Genomic DNA, 23405 nt, shown 5'->3' with positions numbered 1-23405 from the left:
TTTCTACAGGCAGTTTGGTGGCATCTGTCTCGTTACTGGCGTCATTCTGGGAATTCATTCTAAGCGCATATACTTTGTAAAATTAACGCTACAATTCCTAAAAGATTTATTAGGAATGAGTTTTTTCTTAGCTAAATATGCGTGTTGATTTCTCGTACCAGTAATGTTTGGAACTCTATATCTAGAATTATGTTAGCTGCAACAGCCAGTCTTTAATGAATTCTATGAAACTTAAAGATAACCACCCTACATATCATTATCTCATGAGTGCTGTGGGCTCAAGCGAATCGTGGCATGCTTATAGCACGACTGGCTACCTAATACAGAAAGCAAGTGCCTTTCTTGAGTGTTCTAATTTACAGTGATGTCAGTCTGCTTGTACATTTATATGTTTAGGTATTTATTTTTGGGATTATTTCTTACGTAAAATGTGTTAATTGAGGACCATATGGACTACATCTGTCAGTATTCAATTTTGTTATGGTGTCAAGCTGCAGAAAGTTCTTACTTTGCAATCGTTTTTAAGAAGTTTATGATGTTCTCAAACTACAAATGGTTGTATATTTACACAGATTTTTGGTTACAAATAAACACTTCACCTACAAAAATGGTTTTTCTCTGCGTCAGTTCAGCACTCTTGATTTCCTGAATGACCATTCACTGTCAGAATTGAAAAAGTGGCATAACAATACTGCTAGCAGCTTAACACTATGGTTTATTACAAGCAATCGAGGAGCATACTTTTGAGCCCAGGGTGACCAAGGCCTGCAATACAAAAGTGAATGTATTTAAATTTTACCCCTATCCTCTCACAGCAAACGTATCAACGTGCCATAAAAGATAATTATTTGCAACACAACATAGCTGAGCAGTATTTTAAGAAAAGGGCAGTTTGAAACACTGCTAAGTGCACACTGGGACATAAAGGGCTTTCAACATAATTGGAGTGTTGACGCTTTACACAGCTGCAACACTATTTCAAAGGACATTCAATGTTGAGACTCAACAGATCTGCAACAATGCTTCAATGGGCTTTCAATTTGAAAAACAACACATTTCAACAATACCTCAATGGGCTTTCAATTTTAAGACTCAACACATCTGCAGCAATGCTTCAATGGGCTTTCAACATTGAAATGCATCATATTTTTAACAATACACCAATGATCTTTCAAATTGAAAAGCCCCAATGGTGTTTCTACAAAATGTCGGGGTCCAATTATGAACACTTGTCAACAACTTCCACGATAATGTGTCAACAATTCCCCAATGATCTTTCATGGTCATTTGTTGACGTTGAAAAATGACATTTCAATAACCTTTCAACAATATTCTTGTAAGGGAGGTGTGAAAAGATGTCTTCCCTCATGTTGCCTAGGCTTGGCGAAAACGGTGGTAGGCGCTGATTCACCTACTATGGACTACGTACAAAGGGCTAAAGGCGCCGATAAATAATTTTAAGAAATATAGATTGCAGAGCATCAGTTTCAGCATTTGTTAAAAAATCGTCGTATATTGACGTTGCGGCGGCGCTCTGAATTCCAACAAGGTGGTCATCGTGTAGTGAAATATTATGTCACAGCTTCTTTATTGTGCATAATTAGGTCACTTGAATGCACATGCTTCACCAAGCAAAAGCCACAGGAGACCTAGAAAAAAGAGCCGCAGAACGTAAATTTTCTGTGCGATACCCAATACCTTTATTTTTTTCTGAGCGGTACCTGTGCCTTGTTTTGCTACACGCTGCCGCTTGTCAAAGACTACAGACCTCGTGTAGGAAAGAGCAGCTCTTGCATTGCTGTAACGCAGTCTTCTACTCGTTTTTCCAAGGGGTCGGACTGGCGAGGCTGGACTTCAGTTTCAAACCTCCATCGACGAGCATCGTGATTCCAGTTACGAACGAGGCGTCTTCAGAAGCCAGAAAGGCGATGCAGCAGGCAACTTCCTTCGGTGTTCCCACTCGGCCTAGCGGATGCGCGCGGCCTGCCGTTTTCTCCAGGAACTGCGTAATTTGAGAAAAGCGGGGCGGCAGAATAGTTGTCTGTCAAAAATGAACCTAATGAAACTGAAAGTTCACATGTGGGATACAATGCAGCTACCAACGCTTACTTGATAGCTTCACAAGAATACATTTTCGTAACACCGTACCCCAGCAAAACAAGAGAAACAAATATTTGGTTCAAATTTCACCCGCTATTTCACCCACCATGAACAGATAGCGCCTGAAGCGTCGCCAGCCTAGGGAGCCTACATCGAAGTCTTCCGGCGCCCTCACAAAGGAGATTAGTCATTTATTGCTTCAAGGCCTATTGGGCGGTTCGCCTCAGCGGCGGTTCAAGTCCTTGTCGCGACGGACGCGTTCTGCAAATATTCAGGGGACAGCTCGTTTTGTACTGGTTTTGAGGTATTACACGAAGCCTGTAGATTGTTTTCCTGCTCTCGTCGGAAAAATGAGACCGACAACAATTTCAGACTTCGTGGAAATATGGGGGCACGTTATATTTGATGTTCGGGCAATTTTTAGTCTGTGCATGTTTCTTAAAAGGACACTAAAGCGAAACAATAAATCAGTTTTGACTAAAATGATCATAAGGATTGTTTGAGAACTCTGCAGTCAGTCATTTAAAAAAAGTGTGATTATTAGATGAGAAAATGAAGGTACAAGTATCAGTATTTGAATTTCGCGCCGAAACCCCAGCACCGGTACGTCAGCGTGACGTCAGGGATTCCAAAGTATGTTTTCGCATTTGGGCCACGTTGGCTGAGTAAAGGTTCCCGAAACTTGCCATGTTTAGTATTTGGCTCCTTTAGAACACAATGTAGTCAATCTGTACCGCTATATATACTTAGTAGGCCCTAGAAGATGCCATCAAGCGATGGGGGCGAAATGCGAAAACACCCGTGTGCTTAGATTTAGGTGCACGTTAAAGAACCCCAGGTGGTCAAAATTTCCGGAGTCCTCCACTACGGCGTGCCTCATAATCAGAAAGTGGTTTTGGCACGTAAAACCCCAAATATTATTAAGATGCCATCAAAATCCAAGACGTCACAGCCACCAGATGCGGGAACTTAAGTAGGCGTCGCCACCCGTATTTCGTTCTTGCGCTTTTTCTGGCATACCAAACGTCTCATCGTTGTAAGAGGGCTGTTTTTGGTGTTGCAGAAAGGTAATTTACTGACGCAGAAGAAATCATTGTTCACTTTAGTGTCCCTTTAAGCACAACGGGGAACGTCTTGAAACGTGTGGTTTGGTTTCGGGCCAGTCATATTGTTTGTTCAATTGCCTGCAACAAAACAGCTTCCCCGAAGATTGGGCTGCGAAGCTGTGAGGTCACACAAGGCTACTGTGCGTTTTATTCAAATTAATTTATCTATATAGACGACCGAAAACACCAACAAAAAGTAAGATGATCATAGGGCTAACTTTATAACACCAAACGTACCAAATAGACGACATTGCGTCAGTCATGCGCATAATTTTCATTACTTTTCCTCAGTTGTGAGTAGCGCAGCATCACTGACATTTCCATAATAGCTCGCTGTGCTCCTGGCTGATGTGAATCCGCATAAGGCACAACGTGAACACCATGCATGTAGAGGCTTGGACAAGGATGTTCAGCGTAGGATTCCGATTAACTGCATTCGTAGAACCTCACCGAGCTCAATCTATAGGGAAAAGTACTAGTCACGCGATGCGTGAATAGTACGAAACAGAACAAAGAGATAACGGCTATTTGACTAGCGTGCGCCCCTTTCAACTTAAGAATAGCCGCTATTTTAATAAAACAAGCGTACATAACACGAACCTCTCTTCGTTCCTCCACCTTGCCTCCAGGTTGTGTCCAAAAGGCTGTATTGATTACTCCGGGGCTGCCAAAAATGTATACAAATGCTTGTAAATTTTTGTCCTGTCGTGCGTCCGTATCAATGAAAAATCGTTTTTATCATTGTATTCGCACGTCGGGATACTGTTCCAACAAATTTAGCCTAGCATAGAATAAAAAATGTTAAATTAGTTTATGTATTCCTTGCTAGGGAAAGAAGTGTACAAAGATAAATTTATTTTAGCAGATTTGTCGTGGCGTCTCGTCACAAATCTTTAGATACAATTGAAAAGTCTGTTTATTTTCGGGTTTGCGATATCTCGTATTGAGTCTGTTCGTCTTATAGACCAAGGATCAAATTGACAAAGCTTGCCGTTCTTAAACGATGTTTGCGATTGACCGGCCGCCTTCGCTAATAACTTGTCCAGCTTCACGATTGGCTGCAGTTTGCTCTTAAGAACAATTCTAGCATAAGAGATTTTTTTTTAATACGAGCCGCGGTGTTTTCTTTTTCACGCTGCTACACCACCTGCCCAAGTATACTTCGTACCTTTAATCTGAACTACAATATCGGCCACGCCAGTTTCCTGTCTAACCTATAACGCGCCCTACTGGCAACGTTACGGCTGTCCTTTTGGCCACACAGCTTGTTGAGCGGCGGTTACCTCGCTCAGCTTCTTTCTTTTTTTTGCATCACACGCGAGTACTGGCAGAATGCGCTAATTTAAATCTTTCTTTTTAAAAGTCATAAGTACCCTGCCGACCTTGCCTTCGGATTGCGTGGAGGATGCGTTGCAAAGAATCTTTTATTTTATTTTATTTTTTGCAAATATGCTTTGGGCTCAGCCCTATTAACTGTGGCTTATGGATAAATGTACTCTGGCGCAGCTTGCATAGCTGACTAAAGATCACTACAATATTTGCCCTACTATGTCCCTAAATTATGGATCCTTACTTTGAATGCTACCATCGCGCTTCTGCCATTCATTTTCTAATAATTTCCTTCGAATATTCTATAGCGTGTATGAAGAGAACCATGCCATCGGCAAAACATAGGTTGCTCTCATGTTCCGTTTGGTTTTCGCACCCAAACGGTAGCAGTCGAACATCTTGAATGCATCTTCAAAGCATGCAGTGAATACCATTCATGAGAGTGTGTCTTTTCAAAACGGACTGTTTACTTAGTGTGTCCTCTCTTCTAATGAAGAAACTACGGAAGCTTTGGAATTAGTAAATATTGCCTGAGACATATATGTATGCTTCTTGTCCTCTATTATTACGGAAAGCCTCCAAGGCTGTTCGTATCCCTGCTGAACTGAACGCCTCATGATAAACCATTAATGTAGCGGATAAGAGGCGCTAATATTTATCAGGCTTCGGAATTATCTGTGTGTTGACATGGACGTGCTCCATTCTTAAATATTTGTGTCTAAAGCAAGAGATATGAGGCTGTGCCAAGGGCATGATCGCGGCTTTGGAGCGACAGTGCTAGCTACTCACTTATCACGTTCTTCATTGGAGCACCAACAGACACGTGAACGAATTTCCTTGCTACACAATATAGTGCCCTTAATGTTGGCCATTTTAACACCCATCAAGTCTTGCAACTCCTCTGTTCGGCCAACCAGGTGTACGCACCCAGTAAATATTTTACGCTTTGCGTCCTACCTGTACTGGTAAAATGTTTCCCTTTTACCGTTGAATTACGGAATGAAGTGGATGGTACATTGCGCAACCTGCCTCTTGACAGTTTTGCTATTTTTACCTAAATACGTCACAATTTAAGATGTTGTATGACCACTTAGTTGTGTCCTATATTACTGTTGTATTACCTATCTGTACCTATTCTGATATGTCTCGCAGTATTTGTATACAGCAGTATTTGTATATAAAAGATAGAGGAAGTAAATAAACCCGGTTTTCCGGGTTGATTGAAGTAAGACGTCGCCCTCATTTAATTCGAAACTATATTTTTGAATATCTTGTATAAAGGATAAACAGGTTAACGGGATGGTAAGTCATCAGTCTTTTAAGGTCTTGAAAATTATAACACATTTACATGCTCAGCACAAGTGGTTGGTACGTGCACGGAAGCATGGATTCATTTCACTTACTTGACCGCGTTCACCCGTACACCAAATGGAGCGTTCTCTGAAAGAAAGGAAACTCCATGCATGAACATTATTGCGGTGAGTAGTTCTCAACGCTTCATATGTTCAGGTCTTAAATCTTTTCAAATGTATATACTAACAATTGCATGTGCATACAAGAAGACAGAAACCGAGAGCATAAAAAACAGCACCAGTGCCTCTTAAACTATAAAACGCCTGTATGATTGTTATTTCTTGGTCGTCGCAATGCTACGGCAGAACAGTATATGAAAAAAGTCTGTTTTCTAGCCTCATCGAGATTAAGCAGTGTACCGAAGGAAAAGCTAAGGGGGACAGTTATCACCTTTGCCAATGCCTCGGTCCCGTTGTCAGACTAAACGCCGCACGCAACAGCCGCGTGACATCAGGAGGAACTTTGCGCCGATCCTAATTCTCTTGCATGCGTAATCATGCGAACGACAATTAAAATTTGGAGTCGGATATATCGAAGCACAGACACGCTAGAAGAATTCTTCCAACTAATACCGTGTAGAAGCACGACTGCCTCTAACTTTTCAATAGCAACATACCCACTTACTGCAGTTAACGAAATTATTCAATTTTAGTTAAGTGGGCTGGTGACAGCGACGAGTATCACCTCACTTTCTGTACCCCTGGCCACATAACTCATTTGCGCAGGTGGTCTTCACGTGCCTCCCAGTGCCTAAATTTAAGACAACCATAAAGCTTAATTTTAAACGCGCTGTGTGTACTGTTGTCTTGCTCAAATGCAGGTTCTGTGGCAGATCCTGGGGCGGCCTGCACGAACACATCATAAGGAAAATAATAACGACTTTAATACCTCGTTATTAAATATTTCCCAAAAAGGCCCCAACATTGCACTTAGGCTACAGATACCGGAAGACCACAACTTCTCAAAGATGTCCTTATATATTTCGGTTGGCACTTCTTAGACCATTGGTGCGATATCTGGGTCAAAATTCAGGCGGAAGGCGAGGTATGCAAGGCTCTCCTGGTTAAACCACTGTGTGGTTCGCAGTCATATTTTGGATTGGACGCGTTGTAATAGTTTGTCCGAGTGTATTGCTTGTCTGTACGCAGCCTTTTACCGCAGCACCTAGCAACACAAGTAGAATTAGCTGTAACGGAACCGTGGCATCATCTGACAGTGTCAATGTGAAATCACAACCTACGGGGCAAGCAAGGCATGCGGCATGTTTCGCCGTGATAATGACAGACAGCGCTCGGGTTCTGTTCCTGCATTGCCACACTTTCTCCTTGGAACCGAAGTTCGGGCCGTGTATTCCGATTTATTCCGAACAAGATACGCAATGGTGAAACCACGTGTGTCATTAAAATGCACGCACCACCCCGATGGGCTTTGCTTGTTTGAAATTCGACCACTATGAACGAGCAGTTTAGCAGATAGAGTGATGTACACCAGGCATTAATTTAAGGAACACAGTGTGTGATATTCGCTGTGCCACTTTCGTTTCTTACGAAATTACAGAAACGGGAATCCAGTGAATACATCTTCCTTTGCTTGTAGCAGTATGTACTGTAACACTGCGAGTAGACAATTTTCTTTCACGAGCACGACAAACGTAAACAGTAAATTTGGCGGTTCCTAAGAAAGCATTTCCTACTGAGGACCCGCCAACGTTTCTGCCATCCAACAATCACGCAACGCACTGCGCGGCCATACAAAAGTGGACCGAGCTTACACACAAGTGGTAGTTGCAGAAAGACGAGTTTCCGAGAGCGAGTGGCATTGCACGAACGCTCAGAGCATCACATTGAGCCAATAATTGACGTTGCTTCTAGGGGCTGAATGCGTGTACGCGCTGTAGGGTAAACATGATTGAAACGCCTGTTTAATGTACGACAAGAAAAAAACCCGTCCAACCACTCCGTCAACTGGAATCATCACCGCCGATAGAGTTGCTTTCAGGCGATAGGCTACATTAAGCACAAATAAGCTGAAGCAACACACTGGGCCGTTTTTCGAAACTTTTCAAAGTAAAACCTTCTTCACGTCAGCGTACGGGCCGCGCAGCAAGCATGCATGGACTCGCCGCTACAATTTTCGTGCTCACAAGTCACAACACAACGCCATAATCACAACGTAACGAGGTTCGAACTGCTCTCTTTACAATCAGCGACCCGACGACTGCGCTACATGGAGGAGCTCTCACGTTCATCCTAACCTCTCGTGGGGTAGAAGGCGACATAGTAAATCATCCCAGCGTCTTTTGTATTTGGGAGAAAGCGTTCCAGTTTGCTTGAGTGAACCGAACCGGCGCCGAAAGCGGAGAACAGTTCGTGGTGACTGACGGCCACGTTAAAAGGGCGAACTGTTTTCCAGCGTCCCTAAACGCAGCGAGAGCCCTACAGTTTTAGTAGCCGAAAAATGTCACAGAGATGCACGACTTTGCCAAGAACAACGTATCCCTATTCGTGCAGTGAGAACCTACCATGTGTCGCAACACCTGTGGGTAGGAAATATCGAGCATCTTGCGAAAATGTTTTTTTACAGCAAGAACATGCTCTCCCACTAAACTTTTTAGCCGGCGGTATGACCGATTCGTTCGAAGAAGTTAGTCGCCCGAGTTCGGCACCCTAGCAATACTATTCATTAGGGCGCGCTCTTTGCAAGTTAAATTTCACATCTAGTCTTTTAATAAACTATAGCTAGGTGCAATGTGGCGGTGATCAAGGAATCGTTTACTGACATGGCAGTGAAATCTGTATTATTTTCGTTAATAAATACCAGTGTAAGCCACCCCAGGTCCGTCCTGGTTGTTACAGGTGTTCTTTTTCTCTTTCTTTTCTTTTTCTGCACATATATGTCGGTGTTGTGACCCTTAATGCTTTCGGACCCAAAATATATCTCCAAGGCTGAAAAGAAAGTAATGTGCTCTGCCTTTATTTCGCGCAGTGTCTTGCAGCAGAAAAATACTAATCATATGCTGCACACTTTATTCGTATATATTGCATGATTGCAGTAAAAATTTGTGTCAAATAAGTGATTACGCTATTAAACCTTAATGGCACCCCTCCCCTATAAAAAAAAGAAAAAGAAAGCCACAAGAGCGGGTGCTCACCGTTAGTAAAAGTAAATGTACAAATAATTTACTTAGAAAAAGACAGCGCGATGCATAACTTAGAAGTACACCTACAGAAAGCTAAACCTTGCATCTATGTAGGTAATACGCGTTAAGCGGAAACTGCCCAGCTGGTTACAATTATTACAATTGGAATCATGTGAACTTCCAGCCGTCTTACAAAAATAACCCTCTTCCTCTCAGACGCTTCACTTGGTGCTCTTACTTGAGGCTCACTTAATGATGATGACCAGCAAAAAGAACAATTCGAAGGCAACTTTTCTATTTGGAACTTGTAATGAATACGAAGTGCCACGTGCGTGGATGTGCAGAAAACCGCGAAAGAAGAGTTTTTACGGTCCTACTCTAATAAAAGCGTTTGGCATACACTGGGATGTGAGTATATAAAAATAAAAGGCAAATCGTCTTTAATTCGAGCAGCTTAGTCGCAAAAAACCTCAGTAGTACATCTTTCAAGTCAGCGATATTGCGTGATTCCAAATGCTGTGCTTCAAGGGGTCACTCACCAGTTACGGCATTGCAAACCGACAAGCGCGGCACGTAGATCTCGCGGCGGCTATCATCTCCGCAATCGATCAAGGAATAGCGCGGCATGAAAACAGCTCCAATTTAAAACAGGAGCCCGCGCGCCCTTCCTCGCGAGGTACTCCAGCGTCCAACCAGGGCCCCGACCACACGCGCAAATATGCCCGCGTTAAACGCACTGTCTGCAACCTGACCTCGGTAAGTTGACCAATGCAGAACGCGCAACGCCGATACTGAGAGTCCGCCGTGCATCCAAAAGACGAAACCAAAAAAAAAAAAAAAAAAAAAAAACAGGTGCGTGGATCACACCGTCAACGCGATGTGGTCCTTTGTCTCCGGTATGGGAAAAGGCCGGAAAGAAAAGTCGCTTGGTAGGCTAGTCGAGGGGGGAGAGGGTGCAACTGATTGATTATAAGGTTTTGTGGCGCAATGGGAGAGTGTCTACTTTGGAACTGAATCTCGCTTCCTGGCAGCGTCGTACTAACAGTTTAGCTGTTTAAGGGCTCGGAAATGTCCGGTGACCGTAGTTGTTGCTGTCAGTGTGCACGTCTGTCACGCCAGGCAAAGGTTCCCCGCTGGCCGACAGATGGCGCCACCCCAAGGGCCCGCGAGACAATGCGCTGCTCTAAGCGAGCCAATCAGCGCGCGCCAGGTGTTGGGAGAGGAGGAAGGGAGAAAAATAAAGGGAATGTAAGAGAAAGCGTGCCCATGGGACGGTCTTTTGAGCCATACACGCCGAACCGTTAGGAGGTCCCAGATCGCTCGCAGGTGAACTCCAGCCCGCACCCATTCCGGAAACGGCGGACACCGAGCGGCTAGAAGGTCAGCGCTTGCTTGCCCGGGGACGACAGGGACGTTGAAGAGTGAATAATCCCACTATTCTCGCTAAGGCAACAGCAGCGAAACGCCAGTGGAAACAAGAAAACCAAAAAAATCACAAGTGGAGGCTGAACGCCAGCGCAGAGCAGCAAATCCCGAACCTCGGAAGAAAATCACAGGAGAACCACAGCTCCCCTGTTTCCTCAGATTTCACAAGCGTGGAACTGGCTTGAATTTCTTATTTCTATTACCTCCCCTAATTCTGAATAAATTTCCAAAGCTTGCGCTGTAAAACACTTTTTAGACCTCGCCAGACAACATTTAGTGCATAATCAATATTTGTAATCGAGTCCAGTGAGCACAGCAAAATAATTTACAACCTTTAAAGTTAATGAGAATGCAAATTATTTTGCAGCGAGGGGCTCTTGAGATGTTTGACATGACTCAGACAATTGTCACCCATAGGTGTGCCTGTTTTACGTTCTGCTGCCTTTTCATGTTAGTAGTGCCCAGGTATGCCGCTACGCCATGAGCTCCTCAACACCCGGCACTCGTCGAGCGTGTTCGACCACGTGCGACAGCGCTTGCATTGCGTCCCATCTAAACGAAAGCATTTCCGTTCGCGGAAGCTTCATCTATCGATTGTACACCTCCCACGATAACCTTCAAATATTTTCCCAGATGTCTTCCTTTTAAAGACGTGACCTAAATTGACAGCAACTGATGCTCACCAAATGCGGCGCATCGTGTCAGGTGATCCAGGGCTGCTTTCGTCACGTTGTATGGCGTCGCGTTGCCCATCTATCAGGAAAGAAATATCAGAAGGCTCTTAATCTTCATGAATAAGGGAGATTAACGAGAAACACATGGCCGGTTTTGAAGCTCCCTGCAAATTTTTGGTGTAAAAAAACTGTTTGATGCGTTTGCTTGTGTAAAACCATTCCCCAACAAATCTCCGTTTTTCACATTCAGCTGGGTTTTCAAGAACGTCATGCGGTCACTTTACCCCCTAGCATCTTTAGCCTGAGACATTCATTAGACACTGTCTTGTAATCGACTTTTAACAACGCCGTGTGGACAAAACATAGCCCCCTTGTAGCGTGTGCTTAACTCGTCTTTGTTGAATCTCTGTAGATCACCATGCTGATTTCACCCCTAGAACATCACTTTTCGCACGTGCGCCAGTTTAAAAACAAGAATATGAATTTTAACCATGCAATACTTTTCACTCCCGTTGTCGGCGGCCTTCAAGCCACAGCCGTTATCCGGGCACTCAAACGAGAACATCCGTGCAAGTTGCGACAAGGTAACGCAATAACCCGGGCAAGCAGTCAAGACCGCATTACATATGTTTGTTACTTCCCAAACATGTTACAAAAAATATTGCTTCCGAGTTCTCCCAAATGTTGGTTAACAATGTCACTCAAGCTGTAACTTTTAAAATGCTGAAGTCTTATTTGTCATTTCCAATAGCGACGTTCAAAAGGCAGACACGGGGCACTATACACATGATTGTCATCTTTTGGCGCTGAGAAATAGTTGGCTGTGCTCTTTTCAACGCCAGCGGTCCGTGATGCGTAAGGTGTGTCGGAAGAACCTCTAATGGCTGTTTGACCGAGACACTTCCAATGAGGTTCTGTCTCACATGGGAAACTATTGCATCCGCACGTTCCAATGCACAGTATGGCGTGGAGCGGTGTGGTGTGCTGTTGCAAACATGCACTACACCCACTTTAAGATTGTGGCTAGTATCATCTCAACCCAATCTGATCTGCCGGTAGCCATTTCATGCTTACATCTACTCTCGATTACAGAAGAGCCAGCATTTTGATAAAGCTGCGTGGACAAAACATAGCCCCTATCTAGCGTGTGCTTAACTTGTCGTTATTGGATGTCTCTAGACCATCATGCTGGTTTCACATGTTGAACATCACTTTTCTCACGTGCCCCAATTTAAAAACCAAAGGATGAGCTGTTATTCCCGGCAACGTAAGCCTCGTTCTCATGCTGCGGAATACAAGAGCAGTCAGATCTATATTATCCAAGCTAATTAGCGAAAACCAACGGCCGGTCATTGTGTTATCGTTCGCAGCCCGGGGTGTATCTCCCAGATATTTTCAGTAATAATAACACAGCTTGACTATTAGGCGTGAACATCTATCTTACGCTGAGCTTGAAGAAAAACAAAGGAAACTTTTCTTTTGCGACAGTGAAAACTCTTGAATTGAGCTTACCACAAAACTCGCTTTATTGTTTATTAGTTGTAAAATCTTTTTTATGGTCATTAAGTTAAGAGCAAGTAAACAGTCTGAAGCGACGGCGCATGTGCTGTCATCCATGACAGCCAGTACGCAGCAAACGTGATGACACTGCTCCAGACCTCAATCAGCAGGCGTTGAAGTGCCGCACGCATTGCTGCTTCCGTCGTAAGGGGAGAGATAGCGAATAAAAAGATACATGAGCTTCAAATGTATCTTTACTTTCGCAGTAGAAACGGTCACTTATGTCTGATGGCTTCAAGAGCCATAATCGAACCCTTTGGAAGAATCCGCCATATGAATGTCAGAGATCGCGTTCTTTTATCCCTGAGAGAAGCCTTGAATCTTGTCACTACGCGCAATGTGGAAATCAAGCATGTAATGAAGAAACGAAGCCATAAACTCACCAAATCTACAGAGAACACAACCTGTACGTCGCCAACCTACTAATGAAAGGGTACCAGCCTTGAATATTGGATGGGAATAAAACTCGATTTTTCTGTGCTGTTTTGTTGATGGTCAAATCATTCTTAGTACGGATGTCGCAACTGGCGCTTACAAAGGTTTGGCAAGGCCTCGTCAAATCAAAGATGCGAAATGTTCCATACACTAGTTGAATATAGCCTCGGCGTTGGCTCATGGGTACTGATGTAAAATTTACGGAAATATTGAAGTAATGAAAAACACTATGAGAAAGAGGCGTCTCTGCCCAGACATTTTAAAAACACTGGAAATATATTCTGATCCTTCTTACCAAACATAAGTAACTATAATAGCAGACGAGGGCGCATGCAAAGACGTGCTTATAAACCTTTTCTCAAAACAGAGGCATTATATAACAAATAAGCGACTCTTTTAGTCACATGAAGATTGTTCGTAACTCTCGGTATTCTCGTCTAAAGACCATGCAAGTTGTGCACTTTTGCTTTATTGGGAAGATGACGTATATAAATTCTGTTTTGCGACCACTGTGATCCAGATAACGATGCTGAATGTTTTTCTTCTTCCTGTTAAAAATGTTGCAGAATGATTGAAGAAAACACGTGTAAGGATTGAACCTAATTATATGAGCAGGTGAGAACAACATGAATCGAAAGCATTGAAGAATATGTTGAAGCACTGAAACTTGAACTCCTGGGAGGAACCACGTTGACGAGAACGGCTCGTCTCCGGCAAGCAGAGCAGCAGCTGCACATAATTTCGGAGTATTGCTAGTCTCTGATGACACTTATACAAACAGCAAGAACAAGCGTAGCTCGCTCATAGTAGCGAAGAGTTCTAACTTTGCCCTCACCTCATTCCTATCAAATCCTGGACTCATCGAACTTTAAGATCGATACATCGAATGGTAGATCTTCCGGGACACTGGGAGAGCTTGCATACAACTCTTTCAAGCGCTGGTTTATTTTAAACCTTAGCCCGGCCTGGGAAACCCCGCCGCTTCGGTGGAAGAGGTAATTGGCGCCATCCATCAGGAGGGCGGGACAGTAAATCCGCTTCCCTTGCGCGACCTCTTAGATCGGCTCGCGCGGGCGCTCGCCGATCCAGGAGGCCGTGCCATTTTGCCCCTCCTCGCAGTTCCTCCCCCTTGCCTCTCCTCACCTTCTACGGCGTCCGCGCGCGCCCACTGGCGAGGCGCCCGCTTAGGCCGCTGCATGAAATTTCATATTTCGCTATCTGCTTTTATCGGAAGCGTGTTTTGCTGTTCCTTGACCGGCGTGGGCAGTTTCGTCAGTTTCGTGGTCCTCGATAGCTTAGTGCTTGTGGTTCGCGTTGTTTCGCCCGTTCGACGAATCGCACCGCTCGTGCATTGTGTATTGTTGCACGATTACCTCAAAAGCAAACCCTGCAAGGTTCATTCTGGTGCCTAAAGAGAACAGGGCCAATGAAATCAGAAGGCGCATGTACATGAACACAGGCCCTGTTCATGTGTGTGCTCTATGAGTCTCCGGACGTCGTTGCAGGTTGATTATGGCACACTTCCCTCTTACCTGTAAAGAAAGCTGACAGATGTTCCTCCTCATTGCCAACTGGTCTATGACTTGTATTTTTTTGTGCCAAGTCTCATTCTGCAACTTCAGTAACTCGCCCAGCTTTCTATACCGCTCTCAGCGCTTTTTCCGTGTGTAACCGTTCTACAAACGTACTAACAGCTGAAAAATTACTATTCGTGTTTATGTATTATCTCTGTAATTGCGTATGGGAAAACCACAAGAACAACCTTCATGTGTAGGCACGATATGCTTTTTTTTTCTTGAATTAATCAACATTGCAAGTGTCCTACATGCAAATTTTTGCAGTTCAAGTTTATTACTCAGAGGAGTGCCCAGTAGGCATGACGTAGTGCCTTATGTGACGTAATAAACGAGTTCTGCGTCAAAGCCACACACACAAGAAAGGAGACTATACGGATGCTTTCTTGTGCGTGTGGTTTTGGCTCAAAAGTCGTTTATTATATCGGACAACGAACTAGCCCGGCAGTTCACTCTCCTTAAGGTACGTAGTTTTACTGCTAACCATTGCATTTGTGGTGAAAGGAAAGTCGTGTTGTCGGCCTATTTCGCCTTATCTTTGATTGAGGAATAGGCCTTTCTGCCAATGTTTTCTATGTGCTGCAGTAAATGCGGACTACCATCTGCTCCCCCTTGGTACCGTTACTCAAGTTGTGGCCACCTGCAAAATAATGTGACAATGTGTATTTCCGTTTTAAGTACAATGTTTTTTTTGTTCTCCCATGTCTTTTTCATTGTTGTGTTCAGTAGTAATGAACATGTCGCGTATTTCATATACCTTTGTGCAAGTATATAAGCAAGGTCTTTTATTTTTGTATGGCTGTCAAAAAACAATCTTAGCATTTTATTCTATTTTTAGGTACATTCCGTCATTGTTTTTGCCATTAGCAGTGAATTTTCCTTTTCTTTAGTTGTCATGATTATGTCATACACGTCGTGCAGTTTTGTGCAATATCTCAGTGAGTGTGTCAGAAGCTCTCAGTGCGCAAATCAGGAGCTCTTCCACATCTTGGTCTTTACGGCATATACAAAATTATTTTCTTATATTTGTGTACATGAAACGACCTTCGCCTTTTCTTGAGTTCTTTTGTTGTTGTTATTTCACTGTCTGTGAATTTTTGTGTCGTTTAGTATCCATGTAGATGTCATGCATTTCTCGTTTTCGTTCATTTTCTGAGCGTGTATTATACCAAATTATGTGAAAATCTTTGGTTTCGGAAACGGAAGTCAATCAAACGAGGCCAATGATCAGTTGTATTGGAAGGGGAACTTATATATGCTCTGGAATATGCTGGCATTCTCAAACCATGGACACGACTGCGTGCGTGCAAACACATAAAGAACCCACGGCGCACCACGCGCCAGTCCACAATGCCTATGTCTGGCGAAGCGCGCGCTCGATAAAAGGCAAAGACGCGCCGCGGGCAGCCATAAAGAACGCTAAACTAAACGTTGCGCGGGGAGTGGGGGAGGGTGGAAAGGGAGCGAAGCGGGTCGTCATAATAAAAAGAAAAAGAAAAAAACAAAGGGCTCGCTTGTGGAGGCACCGCGCGGCTGCCGTTCTTTTTGCAATGAGAACGTCAGCAATCGTGTGCGCCACCATTTTAACAAAGTATTGCCCTCCTGCTGTGGCCGTAACTGAAAGGGAGCTTGGCAGCAGCGTCGCACGAGCGTCTGATTAAAAACAGCTAATGGCAGCCATGCGGAGATACACTCCTGGGCCTTAGCTGTTATAGACATTATAAAGAATAATGATACTTTAGTAGAACTTCAGAATGAATTTACAATAGGTAGGCGTTTGGATGATAACTTATTTGTTCTTACTCAGTGTATTGAAATACCAAGAGTAGAAAGCAGACCGTTATACGTGGCCTTTCTAGACATTACAGCTGCGTATCACAACGTAGTCTGCAACATCTTGTGGGATATTGTGGAAAGGGAAGGCTTAGGCGACGACTGTCTACAGCGTTTGAGAGAGATTTACCTAGAAAATACCGTTTGCGTAGAATGGGAAGGGATGAGGAGCAAGGAGAAAGTTGATATCAACAAGGGACTGTGTACCCTTTATCCCCACTGCTGTTTATGATGTACATGGTGAGGATGGAGAGGGCTCTAGAAGGAAGTAATAATGCATAATTTTTGTATAATGAATACTTACCAACTAGCTCATTCTTCTGTCGTTCTAACGAAATAATGTCGGGTTTAATATCTCATACAAACAGGTGGGTGCAGTAGTAGAGCAGCAGCTTCCAAGTTTATTTTATGCGGGCGACATTGTGTTGCTAGCTAACAAGCAAAGGAATTTGTAACGTCTGGCTAATATCTGTGGGCAGGTAGGCGACAATTTAGGTTTGAAATTTAGCGTTAGAAAATCACGGGTTATGGCAGTCAGTGAAAACAGTGAACAGACAGTGGCAACACAGGGCCAGGAAATACGTCGGGTAAATGAACACAAATATCTTGATATATGGGTAAACGAAGGCAATAGATATATGGAAACAAAGGAAAAGACAATAAGAGTAAAGGGGAAGCGAAATGCAGCCATAATGAATATCGGGTTTAATATCTCATACAAACACGCGGGTACAGTAGTAGAGCAGCAGCCTCCAGGTTTATTTTATGCGGATGACATTGTGTTGCTAGCTAACGAGCAAAGGGATAGGCAACGTCTGGCTAATATCTGTGAACCGGAAGGAGAGAATCTAGTCTGAAATTTGGCGTTACAAAAATCAGGTGTTACGATATAGAAAGAGAACACTGAACAGACAGTGTCAATACAGGGCCACAAAATACCTCGCGTGAAAGAATATAAATACCTTGGCATATGGATAAACGAAGGCAATAGCTATATGAAATATTAAAACACAGGAACAAACAATAACAGTGAAGGGGAAGAGAAATGCAGCCATAATGAAGCACAGAGCGCTATGGGGATACAGTAGGTAAGAGGTGCTCAGAAGTATGTGGAAAGGTGGTTCCTGGACTTATTTTTGGAAATGAGATTGCTTGCTTTAAATCAGAGGCACAATCAGGACTCGATGGCAACCAAAGGTCAGTGGGGCGCCTCGCATTGGGCGCTCACGGGAAGACTACAAATAAAGCTGTGCAGGGTAATATGGGCTGGACAATTTTTGAAGTGAGGGAAGCTCACTTTAAAATTGAATATGAAGAACGACTGAGGAAAAAGGAAAAAAGTACATGAGCTGGGAGAGTGTTGAGGTATTTGTACAGAAAAAACAGTTATTCACAGAGGAGGAAAAGGACTTGGAAGCTACCAGCAAGCATGCGGCCTGTAGGGTGAGCAACAGAGCAACAAAGAACGTGAAGTGGAAAGATGTAGAGGCTGAAATAATCTCATGGGTGGCGGCATTGGAAAAGAAACCTGCCATGAGTAACTACTTAAAAGGAAAAATCGAAAACAGGAAAAAAATAATTTATGATAACTCAGAGGGAAGCCCATTACTTTTCGAAGCGAGATCACGAAGCCTTAGAACACGCACCTATAAAGCGAGATATGAGAACGAAGAAGAAGCCTGTGCTTGTTGCGGTAATGCCAGGGAAACGATCGAGTGTGTTTTATTAGAATCTCCAGGTAGCCGCCCAGTAGTTGATTTAGGCTCCACTGGACTCTTTAAAGCCCTTGGGTTCAGCAAGAGCAGGGGGAAATTAAACATGTCCGCAATAGAGATTAGTAACAGGCGATTGGAAGATTGGTGGAAAAAAAGTAGGGAAACAATAAAAAAAGGGAGAGGTACAAAAACAAATTTCACAATAGGAGGTCATGAAATTTGGTTATGGGAATTGATCGTGCGTTTCTTTTCTTCTTCCTTTTTTAGCCTAGGTAGGACATCAGGCAGTATAATAACAACAACTTGGTGGCACCACCCACCGCCCCATTCTAAAGGGGATGCTCATAACATCTATCTATCCATCCATCGCGGCCCCTGCAAGACTCCGTGTTTCGACCAGAAAGCCCGCCTTCGTGCGTAGCGTTCGCCGGTAAACATTGCGGTTACATACGCTGCAGTTGCCGGGAAGCGTGAGAAGCAGTCATGGATCTTTGGATGCTGTCGCGTTCCACTCTTAAAGGCGAAGCTTAAAAGTCCTCCAATTTTTTGCTTACTTGTTACCTTGTTCTTGATATGGTTCGAGATTTGGGAAAGCTTGGGCAAGATGGAAAGGGAGAATTGAGGAGCAGCTATTCAGAAAAGTCACGTTGGTCCAATTTTATTGTTATCCAGTCCCGTAACAAAGCCATGGTTCCACAACCCAAACCAATCCCTTAGGAATACTGAGGCAAGCCATATACTATTTGATAAAGCCGTACTCACCACAGTCGACGATACGACGCTGGAAACGTTGACAATGGTACCTGGAAAATAGGCATTATTAGGAAATTGTTCAGTACATGACGAACTTGCAAGGCCTGTGAAATTCTGTAAAACACGTTATCTTCTGTGACCTTTATCATGGCGAGATGATGAGAGTGGGAAGAAGTATCAAAAAGAAAAGCATAGCCTGAAACGAGAATTTAGCTCATTGGTATTACGTTGGGAACCAGGTCAGCCTGCAGGACAAGAACTGATTTCACCCTCGCGTTTATCGAATCAAGACGAAGATACACTGAAAAACTGACACTGTTGATTGGTAGGTATTCTAAAACGCAGTTTAACCAAGCCTGGTAACCTAGAAGTACATACTCTTCAACACCAACCAGGTGGGAAAAAGGATGCACAATGAATGAATGAATTCAGTTATTCAGAAGAGAGAGGACTGAAGGTGGCTATGAAGGAGGAGCGAAACACGAAGGGGGCGTAGGCACCCAGTAAATCACGCGAGCCGAGATCGTGTATCAAGAACCAAGATCGGGAGACCGGTGTACGAGGGCTTCGACATGGAAAGTTAGAACTCCATATTAATGAGGTGGGAATAGGAGGCAGAAAAATATTTATTTGTGCCGCATTCTTAAGCATACTTCTAATAGAGCCTCATCAGGTGTTTCTTTTTATCTTTACTCACAATGTCCTACAGGGTGACAATTCTATGCACGAAAATTGGCATGACATATTGCCTTTTATCACATTGCTGACAACATTGCAAAATATGAGACTTCCGACTGCTTCCCTTCTATCTTCTTTATCTCAGACCACCCCGCAACTTCCTTGACAACATTCTGCATTTTATTCCTCATGCGGACTCTTCTGTCGCCCAGAATCTCTGCCACGCTGAGAATAGAAAAGAATAATTTTATACCCCATCTACTTGATGTAGGAGGCTGCAAGTAAAAGTTGCTCCAGTAGAGGCAGCTTTACGAGGCCCGCAGCCCCGCTACAGAATATTCGGCAACAACATACATGCAAACACATATGCATTATACATATATATACTCTCATGAACCCACATACTCGCATATACACATGCACACCCACACCCATATGCATACAGAGCCACTGGTGACTACAACTACAATACTTAGGGTAGCTTGTGTGGCTTCGGGGTCAACACAAAGGAAAGAAGACGACGCCGCTGAACATTATATATATATATATATATATATATGTATATATATATATATATACAGATGCTATATACATACTAGCCGAGAGGACGTACACTTAACCAGTAATTGAAAAAACCTGCACATACACGTCTCTCAGTTGCTGGGCCGTTATTTGCGTGACATCAACGCCTAGATTATTATATTTATTTAGAAACATTGGCATTGTGTATGACAGCTTTTCCCTTAAATAATTTGTTCTGGGTGTTACCCGCCATATCGCTTTATGACGGGTAACATAAAATTTGTCATTGATCTCAAGGTTACAAAGTCCTCGTAGAAAGTAGAAGTTCAGTTTTCCTTCCCGCCTAAATGCAGTTAACTTGTACTGGTATAACTTTAACACAGAAATTATGTTAGCTTCCTGAAATAAGTTTATAGTATGGGAGTTGTAGGGGACATCAAAGAGCTGCCGAACAAGCTTCTTTTGCAAGACAAGTAATTTACGCAAATTAACACAAGTAGTTTTACCCCATACAGATAAGCAATAATAGGGGTACGAATAAAAAAGCGAGTTATAAAAGAGAAGCTTAACTTTAAACGGCAGCAGTGATTTAGATTTCCACGTCATGCCAATGACCCTAGATAATTGGATTGTAACGACGTCAATATGTTCGTCCCAAAGCATACGACTCGAAAACGTTACGCCGTGAGTTCTCATGCTAGTAACCATTGCTATCGTTTTTCCCCGTACATAATGTTAATATATGTATTCACTGGCTTATTTTTAGGCCTAAAGCACACAGCTTTGGTTTTTTTATTTCTAATTGGTTCATTATTGAGCTGTCAGCTTAGAGAGCATGAGGTTCGTTTCATACTCTAATATGTAGAGTTTGTTCCTGAAACAAATATACTGGCGTCATTAGCATACAGGACATATCTCGCGTTTAGGTAAATATTCGTTACATCATTGATATAGGCGTTAAAAAGAAGGGGCCCCAAAATACGTCCTTGCGGAACTCCTTTTGAAATAGGCTTCATACTTGAGCAATGCATATCTATCTGAAGAAGTTGCCGTCTGCTTGTTAGGTAAGATTTTATTAGTGCTAAACAAGGACCTCGAATGCCACAGCTATCAAGTTTTTCTATCAATGTTAAATGATGAATATTATCAAATGCTTCGCTAAAATCTGCATAGACGCCAAGCACAATTCCTTTCGTTCCAACAGTGAATATTCGGTGGATTTACGCTTTCTGAAGCCGAATTGGGCCGGTGATATTATGTTGTTCTTCTCTAAAAAATTATTAAGTTAGCGATGTAAGATTATTTCCAACCCCTAAGATAAGATAGGCAATATGGATATAGGCATATAATTTTGGATGTCATTTCTGTCTCTCTTTTCAAATAAAACGCTTACTTTAGCGATTTGCATTCTTTTTGGAAAAGTTGCACTGGACAAACAAAAATTAATAATATATGTAAGATACGGTGTGACAATATCTAACACGTGCTTTACCGGTCTAATTTGCATGCTTTCAAAATCACACTAGGAACTATTTCGCAGTGACATGAAAGCAGAGAAAACTTCATGTTCCGAGACAGGCTCACGAAAGAATGAAAAGGGGCTAGCAACAGGCTTCAACTTCAACAGGCTAGTTGAGGAAGCACGATACCTCATGTCCGTAGATTGGCGTCCATGGACCGCTCCAAGATCAGCTAAAATTCACGGCGTAAGGATGTGTCGTACAACAACGGCAACATCGTGTGACTCCGGACATCACTTCGCAAGTGCGGCCTGTGCTAGCACTTTCTGGCTGGTTACACCGGGCCTTTCGTCATCGCCTATCACCTAAGTGATGGGACCCGTAGATTGCTCGTCTCGTGTCTAATAGCCGTCTTTCTAAGAAGACGCAGTTTGTTTACGTTGCCCGCCTGAAGCGCTGTCATCACCGTGCGTCTCAGTGCACGCAACAGTTACTCGGCCAGCGGGCTTCGTCTGTGTTACTCTAACGCGACAGGAAGGATGGCAGACGAGGAATGGGTGCACTTTTCTTTAGAGCAGCTCGGTGTTGGCACGGCAACCCCTCTCCCATTTTCTTCAATTCATATTTAAATAAACGCACCTCATCGTAACAACACACTCTTGAAAACGAAAACGCCTAAGTTTCTGGCGAAGACGACGCCACATGCAAGTAGACGAGACACGTCCACCACATTAGGCCTGCCAGGACCGTGTCCATCACGCGCTGGAATGTTGCATGTCCAAGCAAAAGCCAAAATGCATGGCCTTGTATTCGAAGACGCCGTCAGGTGTATAAAGGCAGTATTTTCTCTGTCCATCTCGCTGACTTCGATTTGCCAGTAGCCCGTCTTAAGATCCATCGACGAAAAATATTTTGCATTGCCAAGTCGGCCCAGTGCGTCATCTGTCTGTGGGAGGGGGCAAGAGTCCTTCTTCGTGACCTTGTTGAGGCGACGATTCTCCACGCGAAAACGCATACATCAATCTTTATTCATCACTAAGACCACAGGAGACTCCCACGGAGTTTTCGCCGACTTGTTGGTTTAGTCGCGCAGCAATTCGTAAATTTATTACTTTATAGCTTCTTGTTCTCGTGACGTAACATTGCAAGGGCTCTGGCGGAATCGGCGAGTGCAGTCTTCAATTATCATGCCATGCTTAGTTAATGTAATTTGTTGAATGCTTGAGGGCGCCGAAAACCTGTCCATGGGCCAGAGCAGAATACTTCGAAGGTTTTCTTGTTGATGCACTGGCAAAATTGTATCTATGTCAAAAGATGGTTTGAGAACTAGGGCCATTGAGTAGTTGCGACAGAATTCGAAAGGACAAACGTATTGCTGAGTTCCACAGTTTGTTGTTGTGGAATATGGTGCCCTTGTTGATGTGTTCGAAATCCATGCTGAAGCAGAGCAGCATCACTTTTCCTCCATGGATGTCTCCAGCAGTATCCGCTAGTCTTCACATAGCGTTGTCAACTGGGACTTCAGGTCGAGGACTGCACCGTGTTGCTTCAGAAGGTCCATACCCAGAATCACGTCTCGTGAGCACTGATGGAGTGTAAGAGATGTCGCAGTGCCGGTCTTGTCATTAACGGTAATTCTTGTCATGCATATTCCAGACAGCATTATCAGTTGTCCTTCAGCTGTCCAGATATGAGGATGTAGTGGCGCGACTATCGCCTCCAAAGCAGGCGGAGAAGGAGATGGGCTCA

The 23405-nt window shown here is 43.5% G+C and overlaps 1 protein-coding gene across 1 annotated transcript; it reads right to left on the bottom strand.

Moving 5' to 3' along the window:
• Positions 1-1692: 1692 nt before the first annotated feature.
• Positions 1693-19042, bottom strand: LOC142582000 (L-fucose dehydrogenase-like). Its single transcript, XM_075691433.1, has 5 exons — positions 19006-19042; positions 11136-11205; positions 5939-5975; positions 3807-3870; positions 1693-2002 (listed from the first exon to the last, which is right to left on the bottom strand). The coding sequence occupies exons 2-5, from the start codon at positions 11203-11205 to the stop codon at positions 1814-1816; spliced, it is 360 nt and encodes a 119-aa protein (XP_075547548.1). The 5' UTR covers positions 19006-19042; the 3' UTR covers positions 1693-1813.
• Between the last annotated feature and the right edge of the window lie 4363 nt (positions 19043-23405).

This window comes from Dermacentor variabilis, chromosome 5 (genome assembly GCF_050947875.1).
Source record: "Dermacentor variabilis isolate Ectoservices chromosome 5, ASM5094787v1, whole genome shotgun sequence".
Classification (NCBI taxonomy): Eukaryota; Metazoa; Arthropoda; class Arachnida; order Ixodida; family Ixodidae; genus Dermacentor; species Dermacentor variabilis.
This window is presented reverse-complemented; position numbering and strand designations above follow the sequence as displayed.